The 26,175-nt window shown below is 39.2% G+C and overlaps 1 protein-coding gene across 2 annotated transcripts; it reads right to left on the bottom strand.

The window, feature by feature from the left end:
- Window positions 1–1,603: 1,603 nt before the first annotated feature.
- On the bottom strand, window positions 1,604–21,319 carry fndc4a (fibronectin type III domain containing 4a). Of its 2 annotated transcripts, none has more exons than XM_085372586.1 (6): window positions 21,244–21,319; window positions 14,566–14,681; window positions 12,269–12,473; window positions 5,549–5,638; window positions 2,830–2,971; window positions 1,604–1,631 (listed from the first exon to the last, which is right to left on the bottom strand). In XM_085372586.1, exons 1-6 carry the CDS (start codon window positions 21,317–21,319, stop codon window positions 1,604–1,606), a joined length of 657 nt encoding a protein of 218 aa, XP_085228712.1. The 2 variants fall into 2 exon arrangements, with proteins under 2 accessions (XP_085228712.1, XP_085228711.1); XM_085372585.1 differs by having other exon boundaries at window positions 1,604–1,645; window positions 2,838–2,971.
- Between the last annotated feature and the right edge of the window lie 4,856 nt (window positions 21,320–26,175).

The following is a 26,175-nucleotide window of genomic DNA, read 5'->3' as shown; positions in this document are numbered from 1 at the left end:
AAAACAACAAAAAACAAAACAGTGTGTAACCACAAACTCAAACAGAAAGTTAAGTGACAAAGGTTTGGCAAAGGTTTAGAACCTGTAAAATAGTAAGTTTTTACTGATGAGATTTTTATTTATTGATTCTTTTTTTAATGTTTTTTGTATTTGTTTTACTTCTCCAGCATATTCCAAAAGTTAGTAAGTAAAATTAAGTAAGTAAAATTTATTTATGTAGCGTTTTGGTAAGAAACCAGCCACAAAGAGCTTTTATGTTGTATCAGAAAAACTGCTGTGACAAGATAGAAATTAATCTGTCAATTTTTAAGCATTGTGCACATTTTATACCTGGAAGTGAAGAAACCTAGTTTAGATTTTGGCCACCACATCATTAACAGGCTAATTTGTAGCTCTTGGAGAGTATTACTTGGATTAAAACACGTTTTTGTGAGGGGGCTTGCCAAGCAATTTGTGCATGAAATGCACTTTCCTGGTGTAAGTCTCACTCCCGCTTAATGTACACCATGCACCTTTGTAACATTTGACGTTCTTTTTATATGTCAGAGTGCAATTTGTGCAACGTTAAAGTGATTTATGCCTTTCGGTGAGAGAAAGTTTATTACATTAGCTGCAATTTAGTAATGGGAGTTTCAAAAGAAGCTTTATTTTACACTTTAGAAAATACAATTTGCAGAAGATGTACAAGATGTGAAATAAAACACTGGATGATAAATGACAGTGCCTTTTTCTAAAAGCAGATAAAATAGAAGAATAAAAACATTAAGAGCTTAATTGTACTGCAATCATGTTTATTTCCCTATTTTGGGGCATCTAGCTTAGAATGCACATTGAAGGCTATTCTACACGCAAATAACTTGCATGCAACTTTATTAGGAAATGGATGAAGTATGTACAGAGATATCTGTTTTACATGATGTATGAAGAAAAACATCCAGACCAGGGCAGTTCAACTGTAATATTAGGTTAAAAAACAACAACTAAGAAATGTAGCAAATTAATTTTAGATTAATGTATTTGCTTTCTCGCCTTATTAGTCTACTGACTGTATTCAGAAAATAATATACATTAGTGACCAGGCAGTTTTTAATACTATTTGCACTTGTCTATAACGTGTGAACGTGGTGTCTAATTGCACATGCCAATATCAAAAATACACTGCGTATTTAAAGTCACTAAGACAGTCTTCCCAGAGATTATACGTCGTATTGTGTGTATTGTATTGCAATAATATACCAAGCACCTGGCAAAGACATCAATGTTAACTGCACCATGGGTTAACATTAATCTATGTACAATAAACCCGCAGGAGTAGAATTCTGTTGTACTTACTCTCTGGTGTTTCTGTGTGTAGGCATTTGTGGATTTCTATAGGATTACTGGATGGCATTCGGAGTGTGTCTGTCGGTTTGTGTTGCATTTTCCTACAAATACTGGGTGCATGCAGGTATTTTGTCAACACTTTTTTTTTTCTTTGCTGATGACCAACAGAAGCCTTGTATATTTCTCTCCTTTTCTCTACTTTCATCCCCCTCGTCAGGGAGAAAGGTCGAAACGCTTTGATGGTAGAAGAGATGGGATTTTAAGTTTGGCTTTCTTCTTCTCAAACTTCAATGATGTTGATTGATGGCACAGAAGGGTGAAACTGCAAAAACAAAATACAAATAAGTATTAGTCACTGCTCACATGGATGCCTTGATCTCAGAATTTAACAGAGCCATTAAACGTGGAGTGTGAAAGCCTTACTGTGCTTTAGGTGTAGTGGTTAATACATTTGCCATCAGCTATGGCAACACCTTAGGAAATAAAGTAGCAGCCATGAGGCTAAACAAACTTTTTATTCAGCTCTATCTTTTGTTGAACTTGATACTTTTGATACTTTTGTATTTTGTTTGGACAGTGTTGGCTCATATGTTGCAAGCCACTGCTAGCTTACTCAAGTTGCACCGTCTTATACAAAACAACTAATTTTAATAATATATAGTTATAGCTCCAATGATTGATCAATATCAAGAAATGTCAAAATTTATTTTGCATGTAAAATACTTTAAACATGTACTTCCAAGTTACATCAGTTGATGAATTGTTAATTTTCTGCTTTTTCAAAGAAATGACAAAATGTGGCCCCACTCTGTCTTTAAGGAGCAAACTGTATGCTGTCACTGTCTCAGTAATAAATGATTTAAGACATTTATTGGGTTCAAGTTAAACCAAGTGTGCTAGTCACCAAATCTAAGAAGAGAAAACTGATCCAAGGTGTCTGACAACTACCTAATAAGGATGAGAGAACTCAGTGTCTAGCAATGTTACATTTTTGCTTGAGGTCAAAATTCTCAGTGTAAGTGACCTTGATAATTGATTGGTCGTGGGCTCTGCATTAATCTATCCACTCCAGTCTGATGCTTCTTTAAGGCTTTATCTACGTATTGTTCAAGACAAGGGACTTAATCTGCACTTTTAATGACCAGTATAGTCTCAGGTTTGTACATTTTTATATGTGTAAATATTGGACAGTTGCCTACTGAAAAATGGATGATTTTGTTCCTCCAGTGGAAATTTATTAGATTGGTGTGACTCAGATCAGATTTGTGATAGCGTACAGTGTATTACTTCAGCCATCAACTCAGGGAAAGTTTCAGCTCAACTAGTATGTCAAGAGAGTGAGAGAAAATAAACTTTTGTCATAGCAGTGGAATATGAAATAGCAATACATATGGTGTGTATAGAGAGACTTTACTTGGATGTATATATACAGCTGTTTGAGGCTGGTGTGAAGCTTAACAAGAACCGAATTCAAATATTTCCGTCTCTGTGTGGCCTCAGTCCTGAGACTTCACCTTGCTCCTTAGCAGTCCTCCACTGTGGTGCTCTGGCGTGCTTCTTTCTGACGACGGCTTGGCCTTCTCCTTATTGTTGCTGGAGTCGTTGTCCTTAATGATGTCATACTGCCGGCAGAATAGGGCAATAACAGCTGCCAGGAGGTGAGACAGGGGCACATTTGCAACAAAACACAAAAGAGGATAGGAATTCAGTCGTGAGGCAGCTGTCAATCACTGTCATGTCACCAATTCCTCTAACAGCACATGCTGAAATGCCATGTGGATAATGGAATTTTGTTCCCACGGGAGGGTGACGGCTGCGCCTTTATCTCAAAGCTTGGAGGAGAGTCATTCACTATACTCTTTGCTTTCTTTCACTGCTAAATCTGCCAGATGCAGATTTGCCTCCAATTTGGATAAGTACTGTATATTCTCAATTATCTTCCTTGCTTCACTGAGGTCATGAATTTTTATGGGGGCGCTTTTATTAAATATTCAGAAAGTGATATACAGTCCTGGTAATGAGAGTTACAGAGCTGTTCTGAGACGCATTCGTTAAATTATTATTCATGCATCATGTAAGTCGTCTCCTGCATTGCAGCCACGTCATTCCCTCTGCAGAAAGGTACGAGTGGGTACTTCTGCATCTATCCTCATTGTTTTGTCGTAGAATTACAAAGGCGTTTGCGGAAGTGGAGAATGAGAGTATCCACAAAAACTTCAGCTACACAGCTTTGTATGTCTGATTGCTGTTTTCTTTACACTTTAAGTATGGTTTAGTCAGGACTAAGTTAGTACATTGAAATCTTAAACAGAATAGCAGAAAAGATTAGCACTATATTAAAAATCACTTAGTTATACCACACTGCTCCAAAAATTAAAGAAGCACTTGATCATCACAATATAAGACAGACAGTTAAATGTTAGAACATTAATTTCTCGTTAGTAAGTTTAAACTGTTATGAATCCATCTCAGCTGCTTCGGTGCAAATGAAAGTGACAACAGGTGCACTGGAGAGGAAACCCCAAGACAGCCCCTAAAAAGGTTTTGCAGGTGGTGGTCACAGACCATTGCTCTCTCCTTCTCCTTCTTGACTGATTTTTCTCTAGTTTTTCTTTTTGTTAGTGTGCTTGTCACTTCTGGTAGCATGAGACAATCCCAGAAGCCCATTCAGGGTTGCACAGGTAGTCCAGAATCTCTAGGATCACACACCTACACATGCTGTCACAAGAAGCTTTGCTGTGCCTCCCAGCAGTCTCAAAAGTGTGTGAATGAGTTATCAAAACATGGATAGTTACATAAAGATTGATGCCCTTCTACAGTTACAGCGCTGTGGAAGGGCATCAACCCAACAGTGGGACTTGTATCTGCTCCTCTGTGCAAGGAGGAGCTGGAGGAGCACTGCCAGAGCGCTTCAAAATGATCTCATGTGCAGGAATTTGACCAAACTGTCACGAATAGACTCCCACTAAAGGGCCCAGTGTCCTTTAGTGACCTGTGCTCACTGACCAGCACCATCCAGCTCAACTGGCATAACTGCCACTAGAACCCAGCTCACTCCACGAGCAAAAAGCAAAGCTAGAGAAAGATTGATCAGGTTATATATCTGTGAAGGTTCTCAGTCATCCAGGTCATCGTAGTCTAAGGAGCTTAGAAAGAAAAGCGTCTGGACTTCTTTAAGTTGCTTGAAGACGTTTCAGCTTTCATCCGAGAAGCTTCTTCGGTCAGGTTGGATTCACGATGGTTTCCGCTCCAAACTGCACTGATTGATATTCCTAAAGTGTAGCTGACTTTGTGTTACACTGACAGAATCAATTATTCCCTATTATTTGATTTGATTTCTTTGAGCAGTGTCTTAAGTTTTAACTCTAAATGAATAAATTCAAAGAGGATCAGGTAAATCCGACATTAAGCTTGACGGATAACAAATGTGGAGTCCATTATGAATATGCCAAACGGGTTGCTTCTTGTCTTTCACTCCCGCTCTTCACAGCTTCCGCGTTACCTTGGTTTCTCTCATTAGTATTATTTAACATCTCACTCTGGTCCTCGTGGGTGGGAAGCCCTGCTCCTAGCTGCCTGACAGATACGCCACTTCTCATTATGCCTCAACACTTCATTAATCATCGCACTACTTCAAAGGAGAACCCCAGAAGACGAGAATGCTCAGAAAAGTGTGATGTTGGTTTGACACTGCTGCGCAGTCGTCAGATTTAGTTTACAGACAGACCCACTTGCATTTTTTTGTACTTTAGCTTAAACTTGATTGCTGTGCCGCAGGTTTTACCTACTGTGAAAAAACTGTCCCATTATAGTTCTGACTTTTTTTTTTGCAGAGCTTTCATTTAACTTAAAACAACTGCTGTAACATTTGCATTTTAGACAGTACTCAATCTCCTGTCAGACTAATGATACCTGAATATAAGAAGTAGTCTCATACTAAATCAGCTGATCCTGAATCTGATTCAGGATTCTTTGTTTTATGTTTTTTCTTACTTCATCAGTGTCCCGCCAGTTTTTACTGATGCTCTGTTTTGTATGGTGGGTGCAAGGAGGAGTGATGTTGCTGTCATCGTACAAAGCACACATTAGAATTATTATTGTGACTAAAGTGATCCTGAGTGAGCTTCACACTGAATATTTATTCCCCCCTCTTCCTGCTTATTGGTCCTTCTTTCTTTTCTTCATTCTTTCTTTTTTTTTAATTGAATGAAATCTACAAACTTACCTGCCCACATGACCAAGACCACGACAATTATGATCATCTCTCCAGTTTGTAGATGTCGAGACTTGTCCAGTCCCTGCACAGTGGGGTCATCTTGGAGAGAGGACAGACAGAGCACATCAGAACACTAAATATGAAATCTAAGAGGCACTGCGCATTTAAATACAATCCACTGGGACATTTTATGGAGTAGAAATAATAGTCTGGCACAGTCTGAGAGAGTCTGTCTGCTTTATAATATGAATCAAACTCACTTTGTGTCTGCACGGATTGACAAAAATGTATACTTTCTCTACCCTTCATGACAGTTATGCCATTTAACAGAACTACAGTAGTTTTGGTGGGCATTCCCACACATCAATCTTGTAACATTAATCCTCCTTTAAGTGGATTGACTAGAAACTTTCCAAACTGCCTCTCAGCTCGTATGGATGGAACTCTTCCAGAGCCCCACTCTTCCCAATTGCCTCTTTTATGGAATCAAGTTGTCAAGAAACTGGCTTCAAATGCCAGACACTCAGCTCTCTTCGCATAAAAACAGTCAGATAGTTGGGTCAATTGGAGTGTCACATTTTCCCCCATCTTGATAGTGTGAGGATGTCAGCGGCAAGAGGGCAGAAGTAGGAGTACATCGTCAAAATCAACCACAAATTAAAGAGAAAAGCAGGATGCTAATTTGCCAAAAAGACTTGGAACTACATGTAAAATTACAGATGACTGGATATTTGAAGGGATTAAAGCAAAAATCATGATAAATTAACTTTTTCCCCTTTTTTTTCTTCTTTTTTTTTCTTAGCATCAACTTCCATCATTTTGTTCCCATGGATACCAATATCTTGTTAAGTTGTGGTGGAAAAACTGTCATAGCACCCAGGATTGCTGCCAGCTCTGGTTGTAAACCTATGCCACAAAAAACAAAAACACTCATTCAGCTTTATCCAAACTTTAGTATGAGTGAAATATCGAGTGTATGTCCAGTACTGAGGCCTGTGTTACGCCTCCTCAAGACTACCCAATCAGCAACCTCGTGAGTGTGATGGTCTTTTGCTGTGTGCTATGTGAGAGAGATAGGAGTTGCAGCTGATATCCCAATCTGATGAAAAAGTTCTGAACCTTACTTTGGACTCAACATTTATATGTAGGAAGGCTTGGTGTCTACACTGCAAGATACTTCTGAAAACGTAGCCGGGTCTGTGCGTAGAGAGACTTCTGGTGGAAGCGTTGGGTTGATGACGGTACATCAAAGACCGGCTTCAGAGATGAATGCAATCTGTGAGACTTCTTACTTCTCCACTGAACTTCTCGTTCCTTTTAGAAGTTTTTTAGTTGATCTAATGATCAAACTTCACTTGCAAGAGCACACTGGTACAGGCTGTATAGTGTGCATATACTACACTGATAAACCTAACCATTATAACCTTGTATGTCTCCTTCTTCTGCCACCAAAACAACTCAGGTTACTAATGTATCTGACACCAAGAAATTGGCACCAGATCTTTTAAGTGTTGTAAAATAAGACTTGTTTATTTGTTCGATGTGAGTGGTCATTACCCTTTGGATCATTGGCTTATATATGCAGAAACATGATGCTGTAATAACACAAAGATCTGAATAACATTTCCATGTGTTGTTTCATAAATTTTTTATGTTGGTGGCAGACTCATATATGCTGTGTGAATTTGTGCTAAAGAGGAATGAGTAGATTTCGCTGCCTCCTGTACACCAAATAATTTGTGCAGAGATAATTAGTCGACCCTGCTTCTGCTCGCCCCCTAATCCCGAGATGTTGGCTGTGGCTGTGAACTGCGACAACACACCAGGGATTCTGTGCTGATGCCACAATGGTGCATCATTGAAGTCTTTCATAATGTTTACTTTAGAATGAGCAATTTTATTTTAGGCTGCATTGCTCCTTTAAAAGTTTTTCCACTGAAAAAGTTTGCTTCAAGATCGGACTTATTAACTGATTATCACAATGAAAGTAAATACAATTTTTGTTGCAGCCATGTTTCCCAAAAAGTTCAAAAGTTGAATTGTCCCGCTTGTAGTTTGGACGTGTTGCCCAAACACATGAACATTGTAATATAGCAAATGTGACAAAGGATGCCCCATGCCGTTGAGCAGCTGAGTTATAGAAAACAGCCTCTTCAGTTCGCAATAACAGATGTAACATAGTGATAAACAAGCTTGTGCCCCAGCTTTTGTCATGCATGTTGCCCCCATGAAAGTCATAATAAGCATATACTTATAATGCTTATACTTACATAGTAACATAGTAATAATAATAATAATAAGAGTATTTCTTTGCAGCTATTTTGGTTGCATAATATTCTAGAGTAATAGCCTTTAACCTTATATAAATCACTGAATGCAGATAGAGATAAGCCCAAGTATGAATCATAATGAAGCTATTAGACAGTGTGTGGCATGCCTTTGTCTCACTGCTGTTAATAGGAGACCCTATAGGTGTAGCTTCTGACTCAGTAGAGACAGCTAAGCTCTGCTTTGAAGCATCATGCAGTAATTGTGTCTAAGGGGACCACCTGCCTAGTTAGGTTAGACTGCTCAAAGTCTTCATCCTTTGAAAATACTCTTCCTTTTTGTTACACCGTGTGAAGTGGATTGGAAGTTACTTGGTGTCAGCGGTTTCTTCTCAGTTGCTGTGCTACGGAATGATTTTTGTGTTTGAATCAAAACGTGTTAGTTTACCCAACTTTGTCTGAAAGTTTGAATCTTTTGCGAACCAAATTCATGTGACTGGAATTTAAACTAAGCTTATCTAACTAAAATTAATTCCATTCAAGTGCAAGTAATTTTTTTAAATTTGCAATTGCATATGCATGTATAGTACTGTGTAAAAATTTGAATCATTCCTCATTTCTTCATTTCTTCATATATATATATATATATATATATATATATATATATATATATATATATATAAATAAATATATATATATATATATATATATATATATATATATATATATATATATATATAAATAAATAAATAAAAAATCTTCTTGGTATAGTTGAAATTTGACTGAAAGGGGAATCAAGTGAAAGAGAGAAAAAAACCCTCCTATTGATTCATATGTATCATAGCTCTGACTCTGGGTTGTCTGGTGTATACCACAAATCAATTTAGTTTCAATAGAAGGCACTTGGCTGTGACAAAGGACCTCTGAAATGGCTCTGTGGTGCTGGAGCCAGCTAGGATAAAATGACTTTTATGGAACAACAGTCAGCAGGAAGATCTCCAACAAAAAATATCACATGAACTCAGTGCGCATTAAGATTTCAAAAAATTATAAATTAAAAACATAACAGACACTGCGTTTTCTGTTTGTTTGTTTGTTTGTTGTTAATATGCAGAAATTTAGGGGAGTCTTTTTTGTTATTGATATTGTGATAAATAATAAGCTAGCTGAGTCTGCTGTCATTTCATCTGCTTGATCCCTTGTAGTGTTCAGATATTTTTATATGCGTATTTTAACATTAAGACATTCACTCCTGAATGTGGAAAACTTTTTTTTATAACCCAGTTGTGGGCTGTGACCACCAGACAGCCTAGTTCTGTTTTTAACATGTGGGTGAATGCTTAGTGAAAAATGGGTCACATTGGATTCCTGTAGCTCAACCTGCAGATCTTATTATAAGAGTTAAGCTGGGACAGGTTTTCATGGGTGAAATGTAAGAATGGATGCTGTCATTGATTGGAGAATCACAATACTCTACACCCTCAATTGGTGTATGATGGTTTGTGTGAGTCACACCACGTGTGAATGTAATTCAGTCTGAATTAGGTTTGACAAGAAAATTGAAATCATAAATACTGATACAGGGTCAAACAAGAAAAGAGAAGTTGAGTAATGCGGTTCACAAAAGTTGCACCTAGAAACTTGATGTGATTGGACTTTAAAGCTTGGGCGTGAGGAGTCAGCAGTGTCGGCATTAGATTTATGGAAAGCTGACATTGATGTCTTTTACGCACCAAAACAAAATCCTACAAATGAGGAGCATCACTGAATGGGCTGTTTCTCTGACCCAGTTGGATGACTCGAGAGGCTACAAATCCTGATTAATGTTGCATAATAAATCTTTTCCAAGCGTCTGCACCGGCCGTGTCTTTGCTCTTGCTCAGCAATTTATTGAGATATATTGATGGTTATTTAGCTTTCCGAGGTCAATTTTTTTACTTAAAGAAAACTTAAGTTAAAAACACAAGTGCCAAAAAAATAATTTCCTGGACACTTAATGTAAAGCAACAGGAAAGGAATGCAATGTCAGTTCCTGCATGAGAGCAGACTCGTGTGCTGAGCAGGAATTAGTTTCTTCCTCTTTGCTTTGGCCAGGCTTGCCAGCTTAACTAATGATACGCAACCTGAGTCAGCCGAACAGAAACATTTATGATTCCCTTGCATCAGCACTTCCGTATATTCACGACTTTGACAAGACTATAAAAATTACAAAACAGTTTTTGAAGCGTCAGGCGTGTTTCTAGAGCAATGTTGCCGTTATTCTATGAGTTAATGCATTTGGCTCATCCCACAATCGTGGCTGAAGTACTGCGGAGAAGATTACCAGAGGACTTTGCTCTGAAGTATATAACAAGCAAATAGCCTTTTCCACATCTGAGCTGTATGAAATTGAGAGATACTAAACTTATTCTCTTTAGGTCACGGTCTTCATTTTTTCTCCTGCCCGCGAGCTGATCCGACACATGGAATATGAGCTGTTCTAGAGTTTGAACAGGAACACCCAGAGTGATATAGAGCTGCATAAATTCAGAGCAGTTTGGCAGCAGACCTGCTTGAAGCTTCTGTCAATAATGTGTTGGTTTCTAGGAGAAATAAAACCCCTCACCTTGAAACCCACTCCCCCCACCTGCAAGAGAGCTGCTCTGAGAGGAAGCTTCTGGTTACTTGCTCTTGTCTAACCTTTACTGCATTTCATTCTCAGTGTTAGGGTGCTTAAAAGCATTCAGGAGTAAGAAGAGGCTTTAGCGCAACAGCGGGAAGAGTGCCTGTAATGGGTTGCTTCTGCCTGTGCCTCGGGGTCGGGGAAGAGGCCCGTGGCAAACCGTGTAAAATTAAAAGCAAATGTGTTACATAATGCACAAAACTGGTGCTGTGGCTTCTTGTGAACTTATCAATTCTACTGCACTTAGACAAATTTGACAGCATCTTGCCCACCCTAACCGAATCGTTTATAACGATTGTTTAAGCCAATCGCAGGAATCTGGCACTTAATTAGACTTCCACATGTCTTATCTGATAGATTGGTAGATTGTTCACTCTTCCTGAATGTATTTTGTCAGGTTGAATGTGTGATTTCTTATGGCTGAGTTAAGATTGGGACTCAGAGCTCACTTCTGAATCGTGTCAATATGGGTGCTTTAAGATGTTAGAGGTCTGTTAGAGCAGCTGTGACACAGTAGATCTCTCTGACACTCTGATGATTTTTTTGTTTTATTGTACTCTGTACACATTTATGCCACCATGTGTCACCAATTGCAAAAAAACCCCATAAATAAATAAATAAATCGATTAAAAAATGGTAAAGCACAGTAGGTGTTGCATCGACAATTCTGACACAATCACCCAGTGTAAGGTTTATGCCATAGCTACCCAAAATTTTGGTAATTACAAAAATCACATTTTATGTTTAGGAATGGTTAATCCAGCAGTATGTACGGAGTCTTTATTCTGAATTATGTTTTTAATGCCAAAAAATAATTGTTGTTTCTCATCTGTAAACGTTCAATTTTTCAGTTTTACAAAAAAAATGTAAGAAAACATTTAAAATATATATATTATTTTTTAAATTAAGATGCTAAATTACAGTTATTCATTGGAATTTCTGAACAGTAAAATGAGTTTTAGTGAATGTTGAATGTTGCGCTTGATTAAGTTGCGACTTCTCAGAGTCCGGTTGAGTGTGCCGCCTCACATTTGGGTGTAAAAACATGAATTCAGTTTGTTATTTTCCCAATAAATGAGAAATATAATTTTTAGCTTTAAACAAGTTTTTGACAGATTTTGTAATCTCCAAAGGGACTTATTGTACTGTTTCAAAGTTTGGTTGTCTTCCCTTCTACACATTCTAAACTTCTATTCAGTCTTGTGTCAGTTTTTCTCTGCATCCATCTCCAGATAGGATGGCTGCAGTCCTGTGGCCCTCAAACTTATTAATTAGATTTAATCTCTGGTTACAGGATTCAAGCTGCTTGGAGATGTATTGTAGTCTTCACCTTCATCATGCCTTGGAATCCTTTCTTTCTTATCTCCTCAGACAACTTGCTGCTTTTGTTTTTCGTTTTCGCTGTTCTGTGTGGAGCACACAATAATACCAAACACCTAGCCGCGTACTTCTCTGTTTAATTCGTTTAATGACTGATTAGAAGATTGAAGGCTCCTCGGACACTAAATGAAGAGCGTATTCAGTTTGAAACACAATAGCAATCCACATATTTATCTCATTTTGAGAATCATTTTGTTCTCTTTGCAGAACTGTCAAGAATTCTGCTCTTGCCACATTTTGTTTTTCTTTCCACAGCATGTCGAAGACATGCAGGTCTCAATGATTTGTAAGCGTAGCAGTAATCTTGATCATGTCTGCCTACAGCTTCAATGACTCATAGCATGTTGTGAGACTCCCCCCCCCCCCCCCCCCCCCTTTTTTTTTTAGAGGAATTTTGCTCAAGGTCTCAGAGTACCATACCTTGGTTGGAGCTGTTGGAAGGAAAGCGGTCTGACTTCTTAAGGGTATGAAAATGGACCTTCTTGCTGGCTTGACTCTCGCCATAGAGGCCAATAGACTGGACCTGAATGATATAGTTTGTATCCTCCTCCAGGTCCCAAAGAACGCAAGAACGGCTGGTTGTGTTGACCTCCCGGATGAATCGCTGCATGTGTCCATCCTGCCTCTGAATATTTGAATAGAAGAAAAACAAAGCGATAGTGAATTGAATCCAGTTCTCTATTATTTGGCGTGAATTCACAACAAATGTTTACATAGTGTTTGTATTGTAACGCAAGCACTATAGAATGAAGTCTTGAGCTAAGCATTTAGGCTGGCACCTTCTTGGTTCTTTTAAACCAGACATTACAAATGAGGGGTGTCTCTGCTGCCCACTCACCTTTAACAATTTATCAAAAGTTAGGTCCACCCTAAAGCATAACCTGCTCTATGATCTGTTTTCCTTGCACTATCACTTACAAACCAAACATCATGTTGTGCAAAATAAGACCAGCAACCCATTTGCTGATGGTTAGAAAGAATGCAGATTTTAGGTCGTTTTTATGTCACTCCTTAATATACACTCTGTGGTAAAGACCCACCATACATATATTCTAGAGCGAAACACAGTAATTCTCTTTGAACAAGACCTTGAGATTCGGACCAAAAAAAAGTACAATCTTTTTTAAAATATTCACTGTTTAAAAAATGCATTGGATCACCAGTCATAAAAATAAGATACCACAAATGTTTTAGAAATCTGCCAAAAACTAAAAATCTTTTATTTACTAGGCACATAACCAAATGTGACTACTCTGACAAGTCAGAAATTAATCGAGTTTAACATTTAACCACTAAAACTCATTTTTCTGTTCAGGATTGCAGGTATATAAATGTAATTAGCATCTTAATCAAAACATAATGAATAATAATGCGCTTTACTATTTTTCCAGCTTTTTGATAAAACAAAAAATAAGAAAATTCATGGATAAACACAATAATCATATTAAAGCGTTAAAAATAGAATTTGGATTAAGGAACTTGCAAGTACTGGTAGAATAACCATTACAGAAACATTAAAAAATGATTTGGATATTTAGCAATATTGTTAATGCGTGAAATCGCAGGGTTAAACAGAAAGCAAAGAGCAGAGTAGATTCAGTGATAGCATAAATACAACCTCAAAATGGCTCTAAAGGTAAGACAGTCTTTGTTTCACCTCATGAGGTTTTTTCTTTATGCTAGTGCTATAGTCAACAATGTATTTCTCTCCAGTGTCATTAAAAAAACAATCAGGGAACCAATGTGAGGTAGAGGTGACCAACCAGAAAATATTCCAGGTTCTGGTGAAAGTCATGCTGAGTATTTTATCATATTAGCAGTTGGCACTTTATTTTCACCATATGGGGTCTCGACTAGGAATTGATGTCTGATTAAGTTAGACCACAAGTGCCGGGAGACAAGTTTTCACAATCTCAAACTTTATCTTTGACTTCTCCGAACGCTATTGGAGCAATCAGGACCTAAAGCAAAAAAGAATTACTCCTCCAGTAACATGCAGGGATCTCAGCGCTCACAAACAATCTGCACTTAGAGTGACGTCAGGCCAAATGTCTTCTTATTTATTTCTATGGCCGCGCTTGACAGAGAGATTTTATTGTTGGGGGGAGAGAAAAAAGTCATGTAGCTGTCTGTAAACAATGAATAATCTTCTGATTAAACTGCCATAGACACTGAAGGCGAATGCTGATGGTGTTCAAATGCAGCTGCTATACAGGAGGAAGAAGGAGAGTGGGTGTTGTGTTCAGCCCATCAGTCACACTGAATGAAAAACAAAGTAAATGGGTGCATAATGTTTTCAGCTGCGTAAAGCGTAAACATGATTACAGCAGCGTATTGCATTCTGTCATTCGTTGTTAGCATTTACTGGCTTTCCTATTTTAAGCCTGAAATTTTTTCATTATGAAAAAAAAAATGCACTTTTGGCAGCGTCACATACTTCTGTGCATTCATGTTTTCTCTCTGCAAATTGGGCATACCAGGTTTTATTCTAGCTTCACGCTAAGAGCCATGCTCCATTCAGCCAGTACCAATTTTATGCAGGTTATTATTATGCACCACTTCACCAGTCTATCTGCTGGCATGTTGGCACCAAAAACAGGAAATGATGAAAGCTTATTTACAAATCAAAAGGGCTAAAACAACAAAAAAGAAAGAAAGAAGGAAACTTTGAATTTAATTTTCTTTCCTTTTTTTGCATTTGAAGTTTTAAGAATTACCTGCTGTGAGATGGAGAAACCAATTATTATGTCCCCCTCTGGAACTTCCCATGATATAGTTGCAGAGTCGGCTCGCAGGTGCATGACAGACACATTGACAGGAGCTGGTGGCCGGTCTGGAGGAGAGTAAACAGCAAGAGAGAGATCTGTTAATCCAGCAGCTTTTCCAGATATTTGAGTAGACCCACGCCATCTGTGTTCATGAGGGGTCTCTAAAATCGTGCTGGTACTCTGAAGTCTAAGATTCAGAGAACCCACATACTCACTTCTTTCAGTCTTACTTGCAAAATGTAATGTACTGTACTCAGGTCAGGAATAGATCTATTTCTACAGGCATCCACAAACCGTTAGTACACTCTGGACTTATTTTAATTATTTGTAATGTGTGTTTTTGAAGGGACCAGTATTTCCCTGCCTCTTTTAACCCAAAAGTTACAATAAATGACAAATAAATTCATTTAAATAACCTGTGTACTTGCATTTTAAATGAACCTGCAAATATATTTGCACTAGTCCTGACAAGCTTCTGGGTCAGCCTGACTGACTAGCCTTATAGTTGTCTATATCATGTTCACCTCTCTAGACAGGGTTATGCTTCTTCAGCCTGTCACTTTGCAGCCATCTATCATGATTTGGTTGCCAGTACACATGCTGATTGCAAAGTGGGAACAAAAGCGGGGGCAAGCGAAGAGCAGGAGAATTACAGAGTGACGGGGGGAGGCCTGAACAGCGATAAGCAATCACTCAGGTCAGATGAATAGGTAAGATGGGACAGGCTCGACAGTTTGGAACCTGGACACTATCTGTGAGCCTTTTGTTGCTACCATTATTTCTAATGGCCTCTTGGTAGCTGGTGATATGTGGAAAATGTCACATGAGTGGAAATTTTCTGCAATGACATCAAAGAAGACCTTGTAAAACATATACAACTGGCCCCTTTAAGTAATGCTTGCTCTAACGATTCACCTCAAAGTGAGCATTAATTGACAGCTATGAAGTAAATTTGTATTTCAGTCACTTTTGTAAAGTCATGCAGCATGGATTTAATAATACATAACACAGCTGTCTTGAGATCACAGCATGTGCTGTGCATGGACCATAAAAGATATTGCTTGAAAAAGAAAGATGAAAGCCGAAATGATGAAATTGAGAGGTTTTTCAGATGATGTGCGGTTTCCTGGCTCAGTCGCGCTTATCTACATACGTCTGTCTCTCTTCTTTTTTTTCTTTTTTTTAAAATCTCTGGTACTCCTGCCTCCTATTTTATCTTTGAGAGAATCAGCAACAGTCGCTCTGTTCTGTGCAAAAGGTGACACTGAGGTGGATCCATGGAGCCCGGGTCAGACAAGGTTATCAGTCTCCCTGCCCTAGCTCCCATGGCACTACGTGGCACATGGGGGTCAGGGTCAATCACGAGCATGATGCTCGGTTTCTCTGGCTCATGACACGCTCGGATTGGTTTGTGGAAGGGAGTGAATGAGCTGAACAAGGGACCGGGCTAATTCTTACCCTGTGATGGAAAGTGCGAGAGGAAATTAATGTTCTGTGGAGATAGTCGGGGGGAGGACGGGGGAGGTGGGAGGAGGGGGGTAACACAGGCATTAAGAGGTTTGGAGGTTATATCTTCCTCATTTTGTCCATGTAATGAGAACAACTTTATGTAAGAAGGGGCTATGCAGTGTTAAGACTGACAGAAAGTCTTGTATAGTTTTTGATTTTCTTTGAACTTTGGAAATCCTTTAGGACATTGTAGATATATATATGTACAATCATGTACGACCTTCTGTTGTGACAGTGTTTAATTGTCTTCTGACTGCGAATATGTCATATTTATGCTCAAATCTTTCATCACTCAAATTAAATCCCAACATCCTGGGACTGACTGACAGTAATGGCGTCTTTTTAACAGAGCTCCACAGAAGCTTCAGTTGTTGTTGCAGCAGAGTTACCCGTGCTCGTTGTTTAGCGAGGTCACACTTGACTCCGCTGTTAACAGAGCGACAGACCATTAAGGCTTGATTGCCATCAGCACGTGCCCTAAAGTGAGCCTTCGCCAGAAGCAGGGGGCAGCATTCATCCCAGATGGGACGTGTTCATTTCTCTTTAGCTCATTGTCCTTTAGGTAACGAAGGTCACACGAAGTTGCGCATGGGTAAAGAAACAGCTCGTATCCATGATGCTCTGTCTGCGGATCATTTGGTGATGATGGAGCACGTGACAGTAAAGGGCAATCGGGCCTTGAATCATTGCTAATGTAATGCACTACGTGAAGCCCGCTTCCTATAAGGTGCCGTATCCATTACTTGCAAATTTGACTGGGACGCGCATATTTAAACCTGAAGCATGAGGCATTATAAATGAAGGATTTGCTGAAATGCTTACATTTAAAACTGCTATTCAATCATATGAAAGACTAAATAAACAAAATAGGTGTTTACATTTATAAAACTGAATCACAGCTGGCTTATTAGACAGCATTGTGTTTAATGTGCAGCCCAGAAGTTCAAATGATCCCCTCTAGCTTCTTTGATGTTCTCCACTGCAGTAATGATTGTCATGGCAGAGACTTCAGTACTTGTTATCTGCCATGTGGCTGGGGTAAGCCCCACTCAACGGAATGCATTATGTAAGATCTGAAATAAAAAGGCAATAGGTACATCCCTCTCGGGATGTGGGAGCACTGCCAGGATGAATCATAGCTTATAGCCAAAGCAGAGCACATTAGCTAGCGCCCCATCTAACCAGAGTGCACACACAGACATGGAGAAAAGGCTGGTGGATCTTTGAATGGCTGATGAGCCATGTGGAAATGAGCCCAGGTTGAGTTTATCGGAGCCAGATAAAAGGGCAGCATCTCTTATTTTGACCTCTATGTTTGCTTGCGAAGCAGAACTGCCTGTTTTCTTATTGGCTGCTCATGCTTTACACCATAAGACTAATTGGATATGTTTTATGGTCAGAAAATAAAAGTTCAGATTTACTGTATGAAGACAGCTTATGATGCTTTTTATCCCAGCAATGCATAAGCATGACACGATGGTTAAACAGGAATTTGGAAGTGGAAAATGAGAGATTATGCTTTTACTTAGTCAACTTTAAAAAACAAAAAACAAAACAGTTTGATCGCTGTGAAAAATGAAAATAAAAACAAAATTCAGTGATTTTGAAGTATTTTAAACTGCATCTTTATGTGAAATTAATACAAAGACAAAATATTAAATGTTGAAATTAAAACATTTTATAGTTCAAATCTATAAGATTTGAGTCTGTCAACACAAGACAATATTTGGAATACGGGAATTTTTAAGGCTGGGAATAAGACATTATCCTATTATGCCTTGAAAAGGGATTTCATCTCCTCAACAGCGTTTTGTAGGTCTGTCCCCAGTCAGACCCCAGACTGTCTTATCACAGCGCTGTGATTGAATGTGTGCAAAATGAGATTTGTTGTTGTTTTGCTGAAATAAGCAACGCTTTCCCTGGGGAAAAAAAGAGTTGTCTGGTTGTGTTGCTTTGTGCTGTGTTGCTTCAAAATCTTTTTGTGCCACTCAACATTAATGGTTCCTTCATTGATAACTTGAGCTTCAGTTAAGTTATGTATGCCATCAACACAGTCATGGATGCTATCTTACATACTTTCACTAGCTGGGCCTTATTTTAGGTTGGGCAGCGTTTTTTTAGTAGATAAAGGTGAATGGCTTAATCAAGAATAGAGCTGCCGTTTGGGGAAGACCTCGATGGGGACTGGAGGCGCTCCCGGGCCTGGCAGATCCCCATGTACTAATGAGAAGTGAAGAAGTGAAGGGAGTGGAAAACCAGGAGAGAGGGTGGGGCACAAAAATGAGAACAAACAGCTTGGGGGGGAGCATATATAAAAGAAAAGACCCAGAGGGGGCGTGTTTGAAGGCGTGGTCCTCCAAGTGTTCTGATAAGACTGATGCTCTCTCCGCTTTAGCTCGAAGAAGAATGTAAACAAATTCAAACCTAGTTTCACCTAAATGTAAATGAGCTCCTACACTGGACCATTTTTCTGATCTTTTTTTATATCTGATTTTCTTCACACACAAGAGTTTTAACTTCCATTTTTTGATGAATAGATGAATTGGGTAGTGATCGCGTGTGTTTTTGGAAGTGTTTCTGTGCCCATGCAGTGATGTCCACTACAGAGTTATAACTGCTTTTAACACACTGTCTGAGTGCCTGAAGATCACTGCCGCTCATTGTAGATATTCAGCTTTGTTCCCCATGTGTAGAGATTTTCTAAATCTATTAATGTTATTTTGTAAAAGGTTCATGAAATGACCATATATAAAAAAAATCTGCTACAGCTGGATATCACAATATCTGACCTATTTTATGGTGGTTTTCCATTCTTCCCACATTTTTTTTAAATGAATTCAATTGAACTGTATTGATGTTTTCTGCAGTCTTTCTATGTAAACGTCTACACTGCTGCTGCTGCTACTTTAAAAGCTGCCTAACATGAATTTGTGTTTAGTTAAGAGGGCATAAACGGTCCAGGGGGACTGATCTGTTTACTGGTAAAAATACATTTAAAGGCAGAACAATGGCTTTTTTTTAATGTTCCTTTATTATTAGTCACATTTCAATTACCTCTAAGATAGTGACAGTTTGAAGGACTACTTATAGTTTAATCCTTATCTAATACTTATAATGTCAACCTCCCTCGTAAAATTAAACTCTTGCTGACATAAATAAAGGGAAGAACTGAGCCTCCGATTTTGACGTGTTGTCCAGTCAATCTTCAAATGGCTTCATCAGGACATATTTCAGAGTCAGTCATGGGAAGTCTAAATGTTCTCCTCTGCACAACAGGAGGTTGTCACACATCTGCTTGTAAATTGCTTGCTATCGAGCTTTTAAGCAGTGCTGTGCTGCTTTTATTTCCGCTGCAGCACCGTGCATCCCTGTATTACCTGCGAATGCCTTTTCCCTCTTGTTTCACTCTCAATCCTCTTCTTTCATACATGATGTCATGCGGGAGCAGTGATTTGATGTGATCTTAAGTCTCTCGCTTCAATCCACTTCTCTATTTAGTTTTGCCACAGCAGTCTGAAGTGGTTATGTGTGTAAGCGGGCCTGGCTAGCTCCTGCGTCTTTTCCTCCACAATTCAGATCCCCTTGACTGTAGGACCACTTAGTGCCCCTTTCTTTACTGTAGGTACCCTCTGTGTTATTACTCGCAGATCCAGAGGCTGTGAAATGGCAGTGAGACCAGATGGGACACGGCACCGCTCTAAGGTTAATATAATCACTGGCCCAACCTTGAGCCTTTTCAGTTTCAAGCGGACATCACTTTATCCGCCTCAAAGTGTAATGTGCACCAACAGTGGGTGTTTACTATGGAACTCCAAAGTGTTCAAAATTAAATAAATAAATAGGTCAAGATGAAATAAATAACTATGTGAATAAATAAGACACAGATATGTAATGTGAGAATGATATTGTGAAATCATGGAACACATTTTGAAAACAATGCTCATTATTGTGAAATATATTGCATTCTGCTATATAAATTTACTTATTATTGTGAAATATTATTTCATGGTCATTATTTTTCACAATAACAGAGATTATTCCTGTATGAACACTTTGGAGTTCCATACTCTCCTAGCTTAGTCTGGACTGGCGGTAATGAATCCAGCATTTATTTCAATTTACTTTAAACCTCAGAGCAGCCGCCACATTTGTATCTGTGAGTGTAACATTTATGTGTTCAGCAGTGACAAGCTTACGCTCTGGGCAAACTCCACAGAGATCAGAGATGCCTTTTTGCGTCACATGTCAGCCACAAAACATTCGAAAAAAAAAAGAAGCTCTGAATAGGTGTCTGAGGCAGACAGAGCACACCCACCCACAGAAACCGTGAAGTGCCAATCTGATTCTCTCAAGGCGCTATCACATGTAGGACTCAGTTCCCTTGAGAGGTGAGGGGGAAAGTGATAGAGGTAGACAGATAAAGAGACAGAGATACTGTAGATGCATGCACACAGAGGCTCAGGAGACTTCTGTGGCAGAAATAGCAAGGATTCATACATTTTAAGCCTGAAGCGGACCTCGCAATGGAAAGAATGCAAACAAACCACAGTTTATGCACTGGTGATCTGTCTCTTTGCTGCATTGAACTTAAGGCGCCATTGGCTCTGCAACTAGTGTTGTTGTAGTGAAATTAAATGTATGGATTTGGATGTCTAATTAAAACAGGCTAAACTGAATTGTCTTTAGTAGAATTGCACATAATATTACCTTTAAATTGAGTAGAGGGGAAACAAGAATGTGCTCTTTTGATAGACTTGTTAAAATAGTTTTTGGTTTGATTTTTGTTTATCTGTAATCAGGCTATTCAAAACACCAAAGGTATATTTAAAACACTGCAAACACTATATCTGGTTTTATTAGTGATTTAGAGATAGTAAATAAGGTAAGAATAGTGATAATGTAAGGCCCAGATCATACAGCAGGTTAAACAGGTGTTATAAGCTGGATGCAACGGCATAATCGTATTTTAGCACGTATTTGATGTATATGAATGAGTTGTGGGATTGAGGTGCGTAAACCCTTCCAAAGGGCTGTAATAGTTTGAGTAATGGCGCATTTTACAAGGCTACAAGAAGGCACAATAATTAATTTGAGTCTGCTTGAGAGGCTCATACTTACTTGCTCCCACCAAGAACACATCGCTGCCAAAAAGCAACAGGACCACGGAGTTGACAAAAACAAGAAGACGAGCCATGCCTTGGTGGATGTATTTGCTCTTCTTAGATTAATGTTAATATTTTTTTAATGCAAATCTCCTATTATTGAAGGGTTACTAAATTACAGCAGTTCATCTTTTTTGCAACGTGTTGGAATTCCTCTCATGAATGGAGGGATGAGTGACTGAGATCCTGCTCCTCCTGCTGCTTCTAGCGGAATCGGGCTCGATCTGCTCAGTAAACAGATAACCTGTGAAAGTACGTAGCGAGCCGCCTCCTCAGAGACATGTTGTCTTCATTCGGGCTTTTAATCCCACAAGTCCTTCATCCATGTTCCCGTGCGAACCGAGACCGAGTCTGCTGTCCTTCTAAACCTGCCGGTTGGAATCGTACACCATCACCACCGACCTCCGGATCATCGATCATCCGGTGAGCTCAGGTACGAGCAGGTCGCCGAACAATGTGATGCTTCACAGCGGGGTCGCCGGTCCCCCCACGGCCCAAGGGGACGGCGAGGGGCTATTCAAATTCAGCACCATGGACAGCGCCTAAGTTTTCCAGTTTCCGCCGAGCCCTTACGCTCTAAGGTTTTTTCCCCCCCTTTTCTTCTTTTTCTTTTTTCCTTTCTTTTCTTTTCTTTTCTTTTTCTTTTCTTTCTTCTTCTTCTTCTTCTTCTTCTTCTTTCTTTCTTTTTTTTTTTTTAAACTGTTTACAGCTTCGGACCTGTACGTGTTTATTCACGCACGGCACGCGGGGCTGGTCATCCTGCGGACCTTTTTTTTTTTTTTTTTTTTTTTTTAAAAGCCTCCCCCCACCTCTCGCTCTCTCCAAGTAGCCAATGAGACCAGCGATGTTCCTAACACTTAGCTATTCTGCCAAAGCGCGCGCATTGCACTGATTAATCCTCCACGTGTCATCAGAGGAGAGGAGCAGCTGCACGCCTACCTGTGCGCGCACACCCTCCTCCAGATGCTTTAATATTTCAGCAGCAGTGCCAGGGGCTAATGTTTACCGCAATAGGCTGGCCTGTGCTGTGAGGGAAGCAACAGGGGAGTGAGTGAATGGCAGTACAATGGGACAGACAGCCTGTCCTCCCGTTCTTTCACATGCACTAAACCGCTGATCATAAATACCGGATGATTAGCATTTCGTTCCACCATCCAGCTGCAGCAGGTCGATGTGCCTCTCACCCACCGCACACTGCACAGCGCCCTAAGACACGCCAAACAATCAGGAAGATGAATCACGTTGATAAGCTGAGTGCATTGCCTCATGGGACGAGCGTTTCAAGGCAGATTGCTTATCTACGGGGAATCTGCCAGCCGCACGCAGGGCTACTGCGGTCTTTATTCAGACAAGAGGAAAGAAGTCATCAAATATTTGGGTTCTTGTTACTGTAAAGCAGGGGACGGGTGGCAAATCTTTCAATTACTAGGAATAAAGAAGTAAAATAACACTTACTCACGTACCCTCTCGAAACTTAATCGTGCGTTTAATTCTTTTTCACAACTCTGCCAACTAAATTAGCGCTCTTAACCTTTTAGTGTCCAGTTTTCTGTGAGTCTGAGCAGACGGATGCGACGTTTTAGATATTAGATATGGAGTTGCCATGACAGCTGTCTATTTGTGGCCGACATTTCTATGGCATTTATCTTCATGAGAGCTCAGAAAAGTGGGTCTATTGTGGTTAGCACTCACTGTATTGACTGTATTCTTTTGTGAATGTTCCCTCAGCATGAAAGTCAATATAAATACAGATGTTTGATGGTAAAATTGAGGACTCTGTGATGAGGCAGACGTGTGCTGTTGTTTTTCTTTTTCAGCTTCTGCATCAAGCTTAACTTCTTTTCTCTATAGTGTAATAAAAAAGTTTTTTTTATAGATGTAAAGATTAGTTTATTCAGACCAGTTCTATCTACTATTACAGCTTCAGTGTAAGACTGGAAGTCAGGATAGTTTTGCAGTGATTTGTAAACAATGTACTAAACCTCCTTTGGCAATATTTCTTAAATGAAAGAAGCAGGAGTGGGTCACAGATTTATTATGAGAGTCAAAAGACAGAGATTGACCACAGATTATCCCAAGATCAATCTCGAGCCACTGCTCGAGTCCACTAAAATGGATCTCAAATAAAATAATAAAATCCAGAGTGACATTCCAGCACAAGCTTCACTTAGATTCACTTTTAAACATCTAAAAATAGCCGCTTGACATCTTTCTTGGCCTTCAGACAACATTTCTGATGGCTAAAGATCCAAATGGGACAGGCAAAAAAAAAAAAAAAAAAAAAAAACCCATCTGAAAACAGGAGACAATGAATAAAAGGAATTAGATCCCAAACAGTTGAATGTTTAATACTTGGTGATTTGGATTTTATTTAATCTATGGCAGTAGCTTCCTGCCTTTAAAAAATGTTACTGTCTCCTGTAGTGACTTTAACCCATCACAGGTGAAATGAAATCATGCTTTGTGACTTGTTTTATGTAACCAGTGCCAACTTGTGCAAACTAAGCCTGTTTTTGTGCGACTTGGGCCCCATCTACAGATCATGCCACCAAAAATGTTCACACTTCACTGTCATACTGTCCTTCCACTGGTGTAAATTCATTTTTCAGATGAGCAGTGTCAGTCAGAAAGGTGAAAATCAAACTGTGTTTTCATTAATCACTGTGGATTTCTGAAATGTGCAAGTATGAGTTTGACTTGCCATTTTCCAGGCAGTCAATCGTCATGGTTTAACAAGTAAATGAGACTCTTGTTAACCACAAAATATTTTTATATTTTTTAAAAATTACTTTCAAATTAGTTGTTTAAAATTGCAATTCTGACTAGACTTCACTAATGTTGGACTTAATATATTAAGTGCTCTAAACTGTTTTTATCTTCTTGCTTAAACTTGAAAAATTCACTATAAGTGCATTGTACACATTTCCAATGTAAATTAGAATTTACAGTATACTGTGAATGATTACATTATGAGGTGAAGATCAGTTTTGGCAACTCAGTTGGTGGAATGTATGTGCTGTACAATGAAACCGTACTTTGTAGTGATGATTCTTTTGCTTATAGGTTACAATGAAGATGAAAAAAACCCCTACAAAATCAGACCCAGGCAACCATTTTAATACTATTTGAGCTTTAATAACTAACTTCACAGTTCATTTGTCTTGTTGATCGTCATTCACACTGACTGCTTCTTAGTGTATATTTTCAAACTCATTATGAACTGTTGACTGTTTTCTGTCTACTCTCCGAACTTGTGGTAAACTCACTGAGATTCATTCCTTATACTCTGAAGAAAGAAAAAAATGGCTTTTACAAACCTCTGGCAGTATTTTTGTACCTTCACGTAACCAAAACATCTTTTTATGCAGGTGGTGTCTTAAAAGGCTCATTTTAATAAATGCATGAAATGCAGAAAACCTTTTAAAGGTAGAAGGTCACTTCACACCTTGGCTCCCTTTTGAAACCTATTTATCTCTCTCTCCTCCTCTTTACTTTGAATTCTTCTCTGTGCTATTAGGTCTACATTTAGTTGAATAAAACTTTCAGGAAGCATCTCTTTAGCATCCCGGGGTTTAAAGTCCCTAAAGGAAAGCATCACTTGACACGAGGAAGACTTAAAGTGTTAATTGCTTGGTGTTCAGTGGCCAGTAAAAGGACTTTATGAGTAATGAGATATCAGGGACTTAACAAATGACAGCAGACATAGACTCTTTATTGCTCCGCCAGGTTATTTTCAGATACTTGAAGTGTAATATTAGAAATATTGCTATGCATTAAAAGTTTTTTGGCTTGGGTATGAAGCAGTTCTAAAGTTAATGGTTATTTTGTAAAAGGACATTATAAAACACTCTATGTAGCTGTGGTAGTAAATTGCTGAATGCTATTAATAATACTTAATAGGAACACAACCCATAAATATTGCATGCAATTTCCGTCTTGTTGTTTTTTTCTTCACATTATTAGAGTATGTTCTTTGGGACGCCAGTCAAAACCAATTACACTGCTAAAATAAAATAAAATAAAATAAAATAAAATAAAGGAACACTATAATCAGAGTATAGCATGTCTGTTAAACCTATGGGTTGATCAGTTTCAGCTGTTTTAGTGTTTATGAAATGAACACCAGGACTAGAGTGGCAGCAATGAGACAACCTCCAAAACACGAATGGTTTTACAGGTGGAGGCTGCTGACATTTTTTCCCTCTGCATCTTTTCTGTTTTGTCTTTAGTTTTGCGTTTGGCTAGTGTCAGTGTGCCTAGTGGTAGCAGGAGCCGATACCTGAACCCTACAGAGGTTGCACAGGTAGTTCAACTCCTCCAGGATGGCACATCAGTTTCTGTAGGAAAGCTGCACGGGGCAGTGGAAGGTCCTTAACCAATCAAGAGGACTGGTACCTGCTTCTTTGTGCAAGGAGGAACAGGATGAGTCCTGCCAGAGTTCTACAGAATGGCTTCCAGCAGGCCACAGATTTGAATGTCTCAGACAAAACAATCAGAAACAGACTTCATAATGATGGCCTGAGGACCCAAAAACCTCTTGTGGGCCTTGTAGGGACTGTGGAGCCCAATTGGCCCTAGAATACCAGACTTGGCAGGTCCTCCACCGGCACCCTATGCTTTTCACAGATGACATGATGACAGCAGGTTCACCCTGAGCACATGTGACAGACATGAAAGGGTCTGGAAGAAGATGTGGAGATGTCTGCAACATCATTTAACATGACCTTTTTGGTAGTGGGTCAGTGATGGTGTGGGTAGGCATGTCCATGGAAATTCTGACCTCCACAGGCGATGGCACCTCAACTGCCATTAGGTTGGGGAAATCCTTGGGCTGACTCATTGTCAGACCCTACACTAGTGCAGTGGGTCCTGGGTTCCTCCTGGTGAG

This window comes from Diplotaxodon limnothrissa, linkage group LG15, assembly GCF_057381915.1.
Source record: "Diplotaxodon limnothrissa isolate DT_005_m linkage group LG15, D_limnothrissa_male_GT1.1, whole genome shotgun sequence".
Classification (NCBI taxonomy): domain Eukaryota; kingdom Metazoa; phylum Chordata; class Actinopteri; order Cichliformes; family Cichlidae; genus Diplotaxodon; species Diplotaxodon limnothrissa.
Note: the sequence above shows the minus strand (reverse complement) of the source record. Positions and strands in the feature narration are given on the sequence as shown.

What these genes read in the sequence shown, in the direction of transcription:
- fndc4a (XM_085372585.1), bottom strand. Translation starts at nt 21,319, where the DNA reads ATGGCTCGTCTTCTTGTTTTTGTCAACTCCGTGGTCCTGTTGCTTTTT. An exon ending in TTCCAACAGCTCCAACCAAG is followed by an intron (nt 5,639 to 12,268) that starts GTATGGTACTCT and finishes CCTCTCTCCAAG; the next exon opens with ATGACCCCACTGTGCAGGGA. An exon ending in GAGGACTGCTAAGGAGCAAG is followed by an intron (nt 1,646 to 2,837) that starts GTGAAGTCTCAG and finishes TTGTTTTTGCAG; the next exon opens with TTTCACCCTTCTGTGCCATC.